This window comes from Aspergillus saccharolyticus (assembly GCF_003184585.1).
Source record: "Aspergillus saccharolyticus JOP 1030-1 unplaced genomic scaffold BP01scaffold_41, whole genome shotgun sequence".
NCBI classification, from domain to species: domain Eukaryota; kingdom Fungi; phylum Ascomycota; class Eurotiomycetes; order Eurotiales; family Aspergillaceae; genus Aspergillus; species Aspergillus saccharolyticus.
The window spans coordinates 190,294-208,233 of record NW_020290651.1 but is presented as its reverse complement, the minus strand read 5'-3'; the positions used below and the strand labels follow the sequence as shown (position 1 = coordinate 208,233).

Below are 17,940 nucleotides of genomic sequence, written 5' to 3'. Positions count from 1 at the left end.
TTAGAAAAATTTTTATATGAATAATAACTATATATTATTATTACTATAGCTTATTAATAATATAGAAATCTATATATAGAGATAGACCTATTTAATAATTAATGTACTAATATTTACTGGTAGTATATAGTTAACTATAAGATATTTCTAGCTTATTATTATGAGATTATTAGAATGGATATTAAAAAGCTTTATCTTATATCTAGTAATCTTAGCTCATTCTCAAGATATATAAAGATTTTAAAGTTATTTTAAAGATGAATAGAAATATGAAAGTAATATATAGTTTCTACTATAGATAAAAAAAGTAGAAATTATAAAAATTACTTTAATTTCTATTTTCTTTTGTAATTCTAAAAAGAATAAATAAATAAATTTGAGTAGATTAAATCTTCTTATCTTTAATGGAATAATAATTTATGAGATATTAAGTACTTTTATACATAGAGTAATATAATTAGTTACTGGTCTTTTTTATAGAACCTTTACAATGTAGAGTATTATTCTTAATTAATTTATTGTTCTAATCTCAAAACTACTTCTATAACTTATAACTATTAAAGTAATTATTATTTTATTTATATCTTCTTTTATTCTTCTAGAGTTTATAATAATAAGTAATAATAGTTACTATTCTCTTCTATTCTTTAGATAAATATGAAATATACTTCTAAATATAGTAATTTAGTTCTAAAAGAAGTTTAGTAAAGTATAATAGAATTCTCTTTCTTTTAGCTTAATAAGAAAAATACTATTCTAAGATAGATAAATATAGAACTCCCTTAGTTTTTAGCTATATTATTAGTATACTTATTTAAGCTATTGTATTAGACTAAAGTATTATAGTATTTCTAATTAAGATAAGAATCTAGTTCTTAAATTAAGACTATAATTTTTTAAGAAGTTATTTTTCTTTTAGAGTCTTATTTATAATAAATTAGGATTATCCCTTTCTGTATACTATATCTATATAATTAATAATAGTAATAATCTTATATTTTTCTAATAAATAATTTGTAGAAGATTTCTAAAATATATATTCTGAATTAATAATCTATTTCTAATACTTCTAAAGATTAAAGTTCAATATAAAGTAAAAAATATTAGTAAATCTAATTTTCTTCTTATCTTTATCTATTTTGGAGATTAATTAGAAGTATCTTAATAATAGTTTACTAGAGAAATAATCTTCTTAAAGATAGATTATTTTTTATTATAGATTATCAACCTACTCTAATTAATAAATATAGTTCTTAAGTAATTGAATCTCTTTAATAATAGAAATAGTATCTAATAATATGGTATCTAATAATAATTCTATATTAATCTAGTCACTATCTCTAGTTCTTTATTATCTTATTATAGTAGTATCTTTCTTAAAAAGTTGAAAAGAAAAGATTAGAATATAATAGAATCTAGTTATTAGAGTATAAGATCTATTAACTAGATAAGAAATTAACTACTAAATAGTATAGATTTATCTAGCAATAATAAAGATAGTCAGTCTATATTTATAAAATAGACTAATTCTTAAGATATTAGTAGTCTTGTACAGAGAAATTAGTAACTTATAGATATTAGAAAGATATAGATTTATTATTAATAATCTTATAACTCTTATAATTACTATAGTATATTATTTTCATAATCTTACTTTTAATAGTTAGATTATTCTGTTATATAAGTAAAGTATACTAATATAAATTATATAGAAATCTCTAATTAATTATTTTCTTAGCTATTCTATTCTCTACTATAATAATAGATTCTATTATTAATCTACTGCTAGTAAATATAACATCTATTAAAACTATAAATACTAAGAAGTATAATTAATTAATAGTATTTATTAAGAAATTTATAAAATATATTAGTCTAGATTCTAGTAATACTAAATAATTAAAGAATGATAGGTAAAGTATTTAATTCTTTGTTTATAGAAATATAACTAGAGAATACTATAAGTATTTATTTGTAAGTAAGATATATACTTTATAAGTATTTTTAATAAGATATCTTTAAAAAACTAAATATCTTATAGTTATACTTAATTATCTAGTATCTCTAAAGATGATTACATAGAATATACTAATTAGATACATAATATAATACTCTATTATAAATATATATTATATCTATATACTAATTAAATCTGTTATATTTCTATACTTATTAGTATAATTAATAGTTTATTTAGTATCATTATGAAGATATTTTTATATAAACTTATACTTAGATTTAAGCTTTTAAACTTATAAAATCTTACTAAATAATTACTTCAAAAATAAAACTCTTTAATTTATATTAAAAGTATAGAAGTATATACTTTACTACTATTAATATAAAATAAATCTATAATTAAAATTATAAACTAATTTAATTGTTAAAGAAAAATAAGATTTATCTTATTTTTATAAAGAATATATAATTCTAGTAAGCTATATAAAGACTCTAAAAAATAAATTAAATTATTGATATATTAATTCTCTAACTATATTTAAGTAAATTAGATATTTAGTTTATTATCTAAAGTTTTCTAAATCTTAGATAAGCTATCTAGTAATATTAATTATCTAATAAGAATTAATCTTTAGTCTAATTAATCTATATAACTACTAATATATTAAACTATCTTTAATTAAGAAAGATACTTATTCTAAAGATAGAAAGTATAAAATTAATAATATTTTTATGTCTAGATCTATATGTAGTAGACTACTAGAGGATAGTAATTATCTAATTAAGCATTTAATAAACTATACTAGTTATAAATCTAAATATAATAGGTAGATAAATAAAAAATATCTTAATATAGAAGGTCTTTTCTATAATTTTAAGATCTTATAATATACTCTTTTTAATATTTATTATTTTTATCTTCTCTATTCTTTTATTTCTTTTCTAATCTTCTATCTTTAATGTTTTTCTCTTATCATATATTTAATATCTTTAACTATTACTCTACTTAATTATCTAAAGTATATATTAGTCTATAAGAAAATACTAAAAGTATCTAGATCTCTAGTAACTTAATATGTAGAAGATAATATTCTAGATATAAGCCAACTATATAAAAAGTAGTCTATTATAATTACTCTTAGACTAGAACTACTACTATACTAGTAGCTTTGATAAGATATCTATCTTAGTAATACTTAGATTCTACTAGTTAATTATAAATTATTGATAGTAGATAGAAGTCTCTACTACCTAGCTAATTCAAATAAATAAGAAAATCTATATTAATTCTATATTTCTTCTAGAGAAACTTTTATTTTCTATACTTGTAAGAACTTCTTCTTTTTTTATTTATTATTATATCTATATTCTTTATAGCTAGTCTAGATTATTTTATAAATTCTAACTACTTAATATAGAGTATTCTATAAGTATTACTAGATAAATAATAACTACTATAATTAAAACAGATTTAGTTATAGTAAATCGTTCTACTATTAATAAATCTAATATTATTCTACTTACTTCTTTCTATATTCTATATATTATTCTATAGTACAACTTTCCTATATCTACTTAGATTGATTATAAAAACTATTTACTTTACTATAGTAAAGAAACTAAAGTTTTGATAATTTAGAATCTAGTAGTAAAGAATCTACTCTTAGATCTTATTCTATCTATAAATCTATCTTTAGATGAACGGTAAAGTTAAATATTTATATTTAGTAGTCTATAAATATACGTAATATCTTTAAATAAGTATCTAATATTTCTAGCTGTTATATCTACTTATAAGAGGTTTAAAACTACTATTCTCTCTATCTTATTTTAATTTATTTTTTAATACTTCTAAACTAATCAATCGCTTCTAATACTTTAGGGTTTGAATATATTATCTATTATAAAACAAGTTATACTAGTAGTTAAGCTAATAATTATAAACTTGATTATTTAGAGTAATAAGATATTTATCTTATATAAAGAATATATAAGAAGAGCTAATCTACTTACTATATAGTAGAACTATAAGAAATATATATAAACTATCTAGAACCAAATTCTTTAGAGAAGTTAATAAGAGACTATTTGTCTAATAACTAAATATTAATTGAATTACTACTACTATTCTAATCTAATAATAACTTGAGACGACTCTATATAAGATAGAGTATGATAATTCCAAAAACTTACAAATATATCTAAGAATAAATAGTAAATAGGTCTTAATTCTAGATTATCTAGAACTACTTGGTATTTAATATTACTAAGGTAATGAAGCTAAGAAATCTATAGTAGATAATATTATTATTACTAGAACTAGAATATTAGATATCATAATATTAACAGCTATACTTAGATAAAGCTTATAACCCAATTTCTTTATGGATTCTAATATAAAGAATAACTTAACTTATGGTTTTATTACTACTATGTCTATAAATATTATATCTACTATATCTTCTTAATCGACTATTAATAATTTAACTTAGATCTTTAAGAAAAGACGAAGAAAGAAATACTTAAAAGAATAAATATTTAGAAATGTATGTCTTTTAAAAATAGTATTATTAAGCTTTCAGTTCTTTCCTTTTTTTGACTTTCTATAGAATTAAATCTTAACGCGCCAGCTACACCAAAGAGCACGCCACCATTGTATTAACAATCAGGAAGAGTGGAAGATTATATATCTATTCTCTATTGATCTATTGCTTTTTAATAGGGTTCCCAATCCTTATAGTTGTATAATAGCTTAATATTATCCAAAATATTCTCTAGAAAGCTAATATAGTCTTAAATTAGAGCTAACTACTATTATAAAAATATTTATATATATATATTAGATATTAATAATACTCTTAAGTAATTTAAAGAAGAATAGAAAAAAATATATAATAATCTACTGAAGTTAGTTTTTTTTCTACTAATTAAAAATCTTTTTAATTTTACTAATTAGATTATAAAAATATTCTTAGTAGATATTATCTATAAAGATCTTAAGAAGATTAAAAGTATTCTTTCAATATAAATAAATTAATAACTTTAGATTATTAAAACTATAAATATTCTTAGTACCAGATCTATAGCTACTACTTCTATAAAAATACCAAAGATATACTTATTTATTAATATTATCTACTATATAGTTACTACTACTATCTTGATATTATATATAAGTAATTAAATTACCAAGATCTAAACTAATATAATTAATACTATAGATAAATTAATTAACTTAAGTAGTCTACTAGTATAGTTAATACTTATTAAGAATCTTATTATCTATATATATAAGACTATAGATTCTATAATTAATTTACTTTAATATAATAATAGGGCTCTAGTAGACTATATTAATAAAAGTATTACTAATATAAAGACTAAGATAATTATTTATTATAAGATTTTTACTAGTTCTATATTATTTAGTAGTAATATAGTTCTTATAGCTAATAATCTTAATAATCTTAAATATCTTATCTATATATAGATATTCTAGATTAAGATACTTAGTCTAAATATAATAATTAAGTAGTATAGATATCTAATTATAGTATATAATATAGATATTAGCTATATTAGTAATAGAAATCCTATAAAGCTATAGAGATTTTTAATTAAGAGGATTAAGACTACTAATACTAGTTATTTAATTATAATACATATTAAGATTATATATATTAATTAGATATAATTATAAGAAACTATTATTAAAAAAAGTAAATTCTCTATACTAGTAGTTAAATTTAATTAGTTTAAATATAGTAAATACTTTTCTTTATAGAGACTTTATACTTAATAATAAATACTTTAATATTAGCTATTATAATTATAACTAGTAATTTATATAATACTTTAGATACTAGAATTATAATTATATTGAATAATACTATTAAAGAAATAAGATCTATATATACTATACTAGACTATATAAATTACTAAACCATATATTTAAGAATAATAGAATATATATTGAATATATATAAACTATAACTTAAAATACTTTATCTTAAACTATATTTATATTAAAAAGAAGAAATATCTTAAGATTATCTAATAATACCAGCTAAACATATCTATATTATATATTAAACTCTTTATTAATAGTAGTAATACTACTATTTTAACTAAGCTAGTTAATACTATATTAGAGCTAAGTTCTAAGCTGGCTTGATTATAATATACTTATAGCTATTTAACTATAAAGACTATAAAAATTCTAGTTATAAAGATTCTTACTAAGATAGAAATCTTCTATAATAAATAGCTAAAGTAATATTATAAGATGAATAATTAAAAAATTATAGAGATTAATATCTATAGTTAAAGCCTCTTTATAAGTAATATTTTAATATAGACTATAATAGAGAGTCTATAGTAGCTGTAATATATAATTTTAAGAATATTCTAGATATTATAAAATCTAGAAACTACTATTATAGCTAGTACTATAACTAATTTACTATTCTAAATAGGAATAGTAATAATAAGCTTAATATTTTTACTTCTAATATTACTAGTTCTACTAAGACCACTAATAATATATAACTACTATAAATAGCTTAAAATTATATAGATAAATTATTAGAAATCTAATAATATTAAAATATATCTTCTTAGTAAGAAGAGAATATAGAATATAGAGCTTATTACTATCTAAGAGTTCTAGATAAACTATTATAGTAGTTAACTAATTATATATTCTTAGATTCTAGGAGACTATTTCTATCTAGTTATAAAACTCATATCTAGTATAGATCTTATACTATATATTTACTTCTTTATAAGTAGATATATTAATCTAAAAATATAAATAATTAATACTACTTCTAGTTTCTCTATATTCTTATACTATAGATACTAGTTACTAGCTATATTTATATCTATAATATAAACTAGTCTAGTAAGAGTAGTAATTATTATAAAATTAATAAGTCTAAGTTTATATTTAAATCTAAAGATAAAGATCTTTATAAAGAAAAGAAGAGTCTAGTTCTAGAACTATTATTTATAATAATATAGAAATTAGAGAAATATATAATTCTTAGTGATTTTAATCTATATTATTTACTTTAGAATCTACTAGAATATAACTATAGTAATAAAATAGCTATCTAATTACTTAATATTACTACTAATAAGAATTTAGAACTACTTCTATCTAAGAGAATAGTTATATATAAAAAGAATAATATCTATACTATAATTAATTTTATATATATTATATAATAACTTAGTAAATATCTTAGCTATAATTCATCTAAGAATTAATAGCTAGATATTAACTATATACTAATCTATACTATACTTAATTTCAGCTCTGCACCCGCCCCTGTGGTAAAGTACTGGGACTAACTAAATATTAATTAGTAAGCCTATTAGAAAGCCTTGGCTAAGAGTCTATAGCTATAAGTACTTATATTTTAACTGATTAGACTAATTACTATTAATACTATAATAGAGAATTTCATTAAGACTTTAACTATAACTATTAAAACTACTATACTAATAAAGATAAGTATAAACTATCTATAACTTAGCTATATTAAGAAAATAAAGAAACTAAAGTATTAAATATAATAAGTGAAATAGTAGACAAAATCTAGCTATAATATAAATTATAATGTCTATAGCTAAGTCTATAATATATTTTACTAATAGACTACTAAGTAGAAGTATTAGCTTTACTAAGAGAAAATAAAAGATAGAGAATATTCTATTAAAGAATTTTAGAAATTAGTCTACTAGATCTATATATAGAAGAATTTATAAATATTTATATCTATACTATAAGTACTAACTAGTAAACTAATTAAGAAACTAAAGACTAAAATTAAGCTATTTTAGTAGATCTTATTTCTAGTAGTTAATACTATATAGATCTTACTAATATTAAAAACTTTAAATATTCTAAATTTTATAAAGTATCTTAGATAATTCTAGAGAAGATTTATTAAGTTATTTAATAAGCTATACTTAGAAAAATTCTTAATTTTAATAAATTATTTAATCTAATTCATCAATAAGCTTTCTCTTTTATTAAAGAATATTTAAGTAAGATCAGTAAGATCTTTGATATATATCTTAATATAGACTACTATTCTTAGTACTTCTACTACTCTACTATTATTATTATTTATAAATCTAGTAAAAATAATTATATTATATCTAAGAACTATTATCTAATTATACTACTTAATATTATAAATAAGACTTTAGAGACTATTATTATATTTTAAATAAGTTATATAATAAAGACTCTAAGCTTACTTTTAGAATATTATATTAGTAAATACTAAAAATAAATCTATAACTCTACTTTATATCTTATTCTTAAATAGATCTATACTATATAATAATCTAGCTATCTAATAGCTAGTCTATTTATAGTAGATATTTGAGATATTTATAATAATATTATCTATTAATATCTTATTTATAATTTATAGAAATATTATATATTAATTAAAATTATTAACTAAATTATTTTCTTTTTTAATAACTAGTAAACTACTATTATTATATAAAAGAGAATTATAGAGAAGAGAAAAATAGTTATAGATATTATTTAGAATTTATTATTCTTATCTATTCTTTATTTATCTTATAATACTAATCTACTTAAACTACTCTCTATAGATAACTGTACTCTAATTATTAGCTATATAAATAATATCTATATACTAGTATAGAGGAATATAGTTCTTAAAAACTATATCTATTTATAAGACTTTTATTAATATACTAAGAACTAGTAATATTAATATATCTTAGTATTCTTATTCTTATAATATAGTTTAATTGATATAATAAAAGATTTTTTATATATAGAGATATTCTTTAGTATATAGTTAAATAAGCTCTTAACTATTATAGATATAATAGTTAAACTATTATTTTAAGATCTTTTTAAACTTAGAACTAGTAGAAACTACTTAACTTATATAATTAGAAGTTAAAGTTATTTCGTTTATTATAGTACTTTTCTTTATTATAAACTTTATCTAGAATATATCTACTACTAATCTCTATTATATATATTATTATTATTATATTCTTATAGTTACTCTTTAGATACTCTATTTAATTTATTTAGAGTATCTAAAGCTTTTAAAAGATAACTATTAATATTATAAAATACTTTAAGAGTATTTAGTATAAGATTCTATACTAGATAGTTAGAATCTTTTATATTGTTATTTAGACTATTCTTAAAGTCTATCTTCATGTATTACTATTATAGATTCTTATAAAATATATTACTAAGAATATTTATTTCTAGATTATAATATTATTATTCTACTATAGAGTCTTATTATCTATTTATGAAATGTATTTTAGGAAATACCACTCTAGTAATCTAAAAACTAATCTAGCTGTATTACTACTTAACTGGCTGGAATATTAACTAGTTAAAGATCTTAAGCTTGATCTAAATATATTAATATTTATAAAGACTATTAAACTAATAATAGTTTTTTATAGTAAAAGTCTCTATCTATAGATATACTTTTTTATCTTCTACTATTCTTTCTACATATACTATACACAGTAGCTAATCTACTAATAATAAACTACTATAATAATATATAATAAAAATTATATCTAACTAGTTAGCTATAATGATATATATATAATATATACTACTAAGCTTACTAGTATTAAACTAGTTCTAATTCTTATTAAAAAGAAATTAGAATATTCTATTTATAAAATAATTATTTTCTAAATAAGATTAATTATAGCTATTCTAAAATATAAGTTAGTAATTCTTCTTACTAATAATTAAGCTACTATTTATATTTATATAGAGCTAAGATACTAATTAGACTAGAAAATTATTAAAAGAATTATTAACTAGTTAAACTATATATAAATTACTAATTAGTAGATATATCTATAGTAGCTTTTAGACTATATATATATATTAAATAATAAATTTACTAATTAATATACTAAGACTACTATCTCTTAGACTATAGATTATTAGTTAATATTCTACTAATTTCTACTATATACTAGTATCTATAGGAGTTAGTCAACTAGTAATAAAAGACTAATTAGACTAGTATTTATATAACTCCTATATTTATTATATTTCTACTACTATAGTAGAGAATAAAAAGACTTTTAACTTATATATTAATCTCTACTAGATCTAGTTCTTCGTACTAGTTTAGATATTAACTAGTAAGATTACTCTAAATACTTATATAAATATTATTAAAACTACTAAATTAAATATATATTTTTATAGAAAAAAGTCTTAAGTAATTAAATATATTCTTATTAAATATTTAAGATATAACTTTCTCTAATAAAGTATTCTTTAAGCTAAAAAGAAGTTTATTAACTTTTAAAATATCTTTAATAAAAAATTAATATAGTAAGTAGTTTTCTTTATACTATATATCTAGTTACTAGACTAGTTCTATAATCTAATTAATACTATTCTAAATATTATAATTACTAATTTATCTATTTTAATTATCTTAATTAATAAACTAAGATAATTAAAAATATACTAGTAAATCTAATTTCTTTAATTAGCTAATTTTTATTTATTATATTGAGATTATAAGATCTAAGAGCTTTTAGATTAACTAGTAAAGAAATACTAAGAAATAATCTAAATATTAAATTATATAATAAACTAGTAATTTAGATAGTTAATATTCTAATTAGAACAATAGAGAATAGTATCTATTAACTTAAATAATTTAGATATTCTAATAATATAGATATTATAGTAAACTGTATCTTTATCTAGTTAATATATATATTAGCTTCTTAATATATTATAGAATATTATAATCTAATAGTCTAGTTATATATATCATAGTAGTTATATTTCTTTCTATATAAGAAAGATAGTTAAAAATCTAGTCTAGTAATAAAGAGAATATAAGAAGACTAAAGATAGAGAAGTAGATAGAAATAGATCGTAGAGAAGTAATTTCTATACTCTAAAAATAAATCTAGGGAAATCTATAATCATTTAGAATAGATTATTAACTTATAGTTAATATACTTGACTCTGAAGCTTTTTAAATACTAAGATATCAAGATATTAGGATATTATAACTATACAAAGTTGTTCTGTTTAATTCCTTCTATCAAGCAAGATCTTAAATACAGACTGACAGCAGGACGGAAGGAAGGAATAACCGCTGCCCATAGGACACAAGGAAGGAAAGTCGACCAACAATCAGTTCATATTATTCCTGGAACTAACAAGGTGGCCGGAACCACAAGATATCCGCCAAAGGCGGAACCATTTGGCAAAACCACCGGCCATTGTGCCGGACCAACGCCGGGATATCGCCATACGGCGATTCCGCTACATCCCAGTATTGGTTTGGTCTGGAGGCTGGTAAGTTCTGCCGTATGTTGCCGCCTTTACCAGGCAACCTCAATAGTTTCATAATAATCAACTTCATTATGATACATATTTGCAATCACCATGATAAGAGTCTAATAATTCCAATAGTAGATTCAGCGATATTTCAGGGCTTCAACTGCCATCTGGTGGTTAAAGGAGTTTCCTGCTTAGAAACTCAACATGCTTCCTATCATTAACTGTCTCTTTAAGTGGATCTTCAGAATACCCATGCATTGAGGACGAAGTACTGCACAAAGTTCATGATCATATAAGTCTTCGTAAAGACTACCTACTCACACAGCTCTCTGATAATTGATAGGCTCAGTACCCTCTGCCTCAGATGTCATGCCAGCGCTAGTCTTCCCAGGGGTTTGGCTGTCAATAGGTTCCTCCGCATTGTGCACGGGACCACTACCGCTACTGTTGTAGCTACTACTACCGAGATCAGAAGAGTGAATGCAGCTGTCCTGACTGTGTTTCGTATCACCGTTACGATGACCGCTGGGGATGGAGGACCCATTGTTTTTGTTGTAGTGGTTACCGCCATCCACAGTCGCATGTGGATCGAATGTCTTCGTGGTGGTTGGGCCAGCATTGCCCGATATGGGTATTACCCCTGCGATGCCATTCACTTTTTCTCCATTGATGTCACTGTCCAGAGTACCCTCCATGCGGTCTTTTTTGTTCTCTGCCGGTGGATTCCCTGCATCCCGCTTTTCACTGGGCCTTTGCAAATCGGCGTCACCGCTGGACGTTCGTGGACCGGAAGTGCCGGCCCCTGATCTAGAAATGGTGTGGCCATCATCAGGGGTAATGCTGTGGTGTACCCCCTGGGCGCTGTCACGGTTCATATCCTGGCTCGGAATATCGGCTCGCTCTGAGGTGTGCCCGAAGTCATGCTCTTTCGATGGTGATAGTCGATCTGAAGTTTGACGTCCCCTGCCGAGCTCTTCCGAGGGTATCTTATTGTATTGAGCCGTCTGGGTGCTCCCACGACTCATCCAAACATCTGGGGTATGGGTGGATTCAGGTGTATGTTCTAGATGAGGGCTTGATGTAATAGCAGTATCCATGGGAGCTGGTTGGGTGGTTCCACTGTTAGTAGCATTCGATGAACTGACAGCACTGTGTCGCGCCGATTCGCCTGGTGTATCTTTCCGGAGACCATTGCCCAGCACGTAGTGATTATCGCCATCGAATTTACCCGGCTGAAAATTAACCGTGCCCGTGGAATGAGAGTTGTTGCTGTACGGGGCGAGACCGGTATCCAAGGTTGCAGCGGGCGATTCAAAGCTTGGGTCCGGCACCTCCCGGCCCGCTGGCTGTGCAGTGGTGGTGCCAAGACCATTGAATTTATTGTTATCATCCCCCATATGGTGAAAATCGTCACCAAGATTGAGCGACTGGGATCCAGCCGTGGTCATGGGTTGAGAATTCTTGCTGTATGGGCTGTGACCAGCACCCACATGTCTCCAGGAACCGGCACCGTGGCCGGGCTCCATATTGTCGGTACCGAAGGATTGCTCAGTAGCATTGATGTTGTATGATGGGTCATCAATAGGATTCATAATGTTAGACATGGAGATTGCAGCAGTAATGTAAGTAATATGACTAGAATGAGGTGTTTATTTTGGATCAAAGGCAAACTTGTAGTAGAATGAGTTCAAGTGGTGCAATGTGCGGTTCAAATAGTTGAAATTCATGCCGGCGGCCGGCACATATTTATGTAGTGCTATCTGCTATAATGAATGACGTAGACTACACAATAAGAGGCCAGGTACCACATAAGGATGCACTATGATGATTGAATATTTGGTCGCTACCATTACTGTGTAAGGTTATTGAATCATTCTCTCACCATGATGAAGATGCTGTGAGTGGTATGGAGGCGCGCCACTCCCCATCTAAACCTGGAAATATTAGGTGTGTGTGGCTGCTAGCTGCTAGTCTGAACTCCTAGAGTTGTTGATCATGATGTCATTGCGAGTACACTCTTCTGAGAATTACTTCATATCGGAGCAAGTAGGAAGTGGCTACTTTTCCATATGATGTCATTGTTCATTGCATTGACCACTACGGAGTAAGTCTGGGTGACAGTGGAATTGATATAATTGCGTGTGGAATTTCACCCTCGCTACTGTGGGCTTCTCACACAGGTAACTCTGCAATACTAATGTAATCGGACACCGAACCGGCGCGGCACCGAATCGGCGGCCCCCATATAAATCCTCAAAATCCTCCCCGCCCTTGACCTCCATGGAGCTTTACAACCATACCACAAAGGCTATATATTAATTCTTAGTATTTTCAACTGGATACTTGTCGCCCGTCCTCGTTCTGCCGGGCGACGGCTCGGCTCCGCCCTTGCCTCGCCATGTGGGCGCCGTAGGCAAATAGTTACAAATAGCAACCATCATTGATCCATAAATCGTCTTCACCAATAGTGACCTCCTTGCGATGGTCAACATTGGTAGCAGGTCCTTGATCGCGTTAAAGGACTGGATTTCCCGGTCAGTCGATTCGTTCAAGGACAATTTTGCTGCCCGATTTCGCCTTGCTATCTTTCCTAGTCCATCCAGAATTGCTATGGTCAGGAGGGTCTTCCTTTGCTACAAAGGACAAAATACTTTAGTATAAAAAGAAACACAGTCTCTTAGTTAATTTATTAGACTAATAAAGTAATTCAATATAGGTAATATTTTGGGAAGGTACAACTTTAAGATAGCGGTAACTTTAGTATTTGCAGTAGTTATTCTGAAAATATTATTAATATTCTAATATCAATTACTAAAAATGAGCTGAAAAGTCTTGGTTTCTATAATATATATAAATATAGATATTAAGATCTCTAAATCTATAATTAGATATATTCTTTATCTCTATAAAGTATATAAATAGAGGACTAAAAAGAGAATATTCTTATAAAGAAAAGATACTAAATATAGTATGAATTTTATAGATAATAGATTAAAAAACTAACTTAAAATAATATAATTTTTTTAGATGAATATTTAGTTAAATAAGATACTTTAAAAGATACTAGATATATATTTTAAATAAGATTATAGATATAAATTAGTTTATATATTATATTATTATAAAATATATTATGAAATATTTAGACTAGAATATAGATTAGTAGCTATATAAAGCTTATGATTATGAAATATAATGTAGATATATTTTATAATAACTATATATAATAATAACTATATATAATATTCTTATACTTCAAAATAATCTATAATTAATTTATAAATCTAGAATAATATTTTAATAAGATAATATATTAATTTATTATAGAAATAAGGTTAAAAACTAATTTAAATTATATAAGATAATTATAGATTAGTCTCTATATTTACTTAATTTAAATTTAATTAAGTATATCTAGAGACTCTTAAAAAGAGCTTTTTATAAGTATTATTTAAGTCTCTAGCTTAATAAATATAAAGAAGAAAATAAAAAGATCTTTAATAAAGCTTTATATAAATATTAGAATAGTATACTATAAATAATATTAGATAATCTTATTCTTTTAATACTATAGTATATTATAACTATTCATAAAGCTAAGGACTATTATACAAAGTACTAAGACTATAGAATCTCAACACCAAAGGGCTTTTGTATATAGGAAGAAAGGGTAGAGTAAGTGAGTTTTGAAGGAAGGCGTATTTTAATGCGGAAGGCGGGTGTCCCGAGACTTTTGACTATGTATTGTATTATAGAACTTAGTACAGAGACTATTAGAGTAGTTAATTCAGTAGATTTTAGAATAGTCAATTTAGTTAATTTTAGAACTGATAGATCTATATCTAAGCTAATAGATCTTAGTATATCTACAGGAGTAATAACACAAGACAATAAGATAGATGACTATATAGAAGATCTAGAATAAATATATCCTAAGAAATACACTAGTTTAATAAAACTCTCTAGAAGTAATAAAGATTCTATCTACTACTAGATATAGAAGCTAGTAGATAATAGATATTTTATCTATTTAATAAATAATAAAAGAGCTTTATATAAGAAAGACTTATTAAGATTCTAAAAAGAAGAATAAATAAAGTATTTAAATAAAGCCAGAATAAGTATAACTAAAGTAATATAAAATATGTAAGTAAGAATATTATAATCTATATAGTCTTGATAGTTATAGTCTAAGGGTTTTTTATAGAATTTAATAATTTAATATACTAGTTTAGATAATATTCAGAATATAGTCCATATGAATAACAGAAGATATATAAATAAGAAAGATATTAATAGATGAGTCAAAGAATAAATAGTTAATAATATTAATATTATAGTAAAAGTTGAATAGTATAGAATAATAAATATCAGTAACAGAATCCAGTAACTTAATAATAAATAAGAAAGATGAAAGGAAGACAGTATGTAGTATTGATACAATCAGGACCCCGAGACATACAGAACAGGAAGATGATGACTGGTATACAGATTTCCCAGTAATAATAAATAATAAGCAAACATCTTAAAAGACACTATAGACAACTATTTCCATAGTATTAGAAGACACTAGATTATCATAAGACAGGACATGCTACTATATATTATGATTCAATGATAATGATTCAGGATTTATTATAATAATATGATTAACGATAACAGAAGATAGAAGATGGAAGATGACTATGTCAAAATAATACCCGAAGGCGGATACAGAAGGCAGAATTCGGCATAACCGAGACCACCACATGAAATTCTGGTAAAGATAAATATTTTAAAGAAGAGAGAATAGTATATAGACTATAGATAGAATTATATTATGTTTCATATATTACTTTATAAATAGAGAAGAATCTATAGATAAATAATAGATATATTTATTTAATTAGTATAGAATTATATAGAAGAAATATAATATATCTATATAGTTAAGATTATATAATTTAATAGATTATTAATAGGAATAGTAGATAACATTTTCAACGGTTGGATAGCCCACACGGTTGGGCGGCCCATCTGGTTATCCATATAAGAGATGCTTATTTGAATCTATTATATCTCAACCAATACTGAAGCTAATTTGTTCTAACTTCATGTATAAATAATAGACAATATAAAAAATAGTATATATTTTTTTTTTTTAAAGAATTTTTCTTATATGAATTATATCAATATATCCAGAATCTTATATAAAATACATATATTATAATATAATAAGATACTATTTCTATTTATATAAATTCTTGAAAAGTATTAAATAATTATTTTTATATTTTATAATCTATTTATATATTATTAAGCCTTCTAGACTTATAATAGTTAAGATAACTTGTGTTTGAAAATAGTCTTTTATATAGTATTACCAGATGGGCCGCCCAACCGTGTGGGCCGTCCAACCGTTGATTACGTTGTATAGTATATTCTATATAGGTTCTTGTAGTTATTTCTAATATTATAGAGATCTTTTATATAAATAAACAGAATTATTTCTTTAGATAATAGATAGCTAATAGACTATATTATTAATAAGGATCTAAATAGTTAAAAAGAATTTAGGAATTAGATTAAGAGTAAATATTTTTTATAGTCTATTTAATCCATAAGATAAGATAATTAGAGATTAAGAGATTATATAGTAGCTATAAAGATATAACTAAGAATTAAGATGAATTAATTATAGATTAGTAGAAAAAGAATAGAAAGAATACTTATTAATTAAAGTATATTTTAAAAATATATAGATCTAGAGAATAGTCTAGAACTATATATTAAAAGTAATCTAGTAGATACTAATAGTAGTAGTATATATAGAGTATACTAGTCTATAAAGAATTTGACTATTCTAGTAATATAGACTATAATAGAGTTCTATAATATTAAAACACTATAAAAAAATAAAAATAAAAATAGATAAAGTTATAAATAAGTATATAAATAAAAGTAATAGACTATAAAAAGATTAAGTAGAGTTTTTTTAAATAGTAAGAAGTATTAGTTAAAGATTAATAAGCTATATAAAAAGGAGAATAAACTATTTATATAAAAAAATATTAAAATTTATATTTAAAAAATCTATAAAAATCAAAAAATAGAAATTCTTGACTAAAAATAGTATTTAACTATAGTAAAAAAATCTAATCTATTTATAAAATTTTAAATCCCTTAGAAACATTAAAGTCTGTAAAGCTTATATATATAAAGATTGATAAGTTAAGTAATAGTAGAGTAAACTATTTAAAATATATAAGAAAATACTAAAATTAATATTTAAAAGCTTTATAAAAATCAAAAAATAGATATTTTAGACTAAAAATAGTATTTAAGTAAAGTAAAAAATCTAATCTATTTATAGAATGTTAGAATTTATAAAAATATAAATAATCAAGTCTATAAAGCTTATATATATAATTATTCTTGTTTTCCTTATAACTGGTCTATTTAGGCAGGTAGGACTACAAAATCAATATAGAATAAAAGGTAGACCTTTTCTACATTAGTGTAAGGGCTGAGAGCCCTACAACTTCCCTTTAGGGAAGAAAAGTATCACGTGGGCGTATCAGTAGGGCCAATAGGTCCATAGTCCTAATTCAAGGGATGAATTAGCGACTGTGGGTAATGCTGGC

General features: G+C 23.7%; 1 protein-coding gene across 1 annotated transcript; it reads right to left on the bottom strand.

The window, feature by feature from the left end:
- Window positions 1-11,169: 11,169 nt before the first annotated feature.
- On the bottom strand, window positions 11,170-13,031 carry BP01DRAFT_359981 (uncharacterized protein). Its single transcript, XM_025575804.1, has one exon. It carries the CDS (start codon window positions 12,919-12,921, stop codon window positions 11,635-11,637), a length of 1,287 nt encoding a protein of 428 aa, XP_025427871.1. The 5' UTR covers window positions 12,922-13,031; the 3' UTR covers window positions 11,170-11,634.
- Window positions 13,032-17,940: the final 4,909 nt, after the last annotated feature.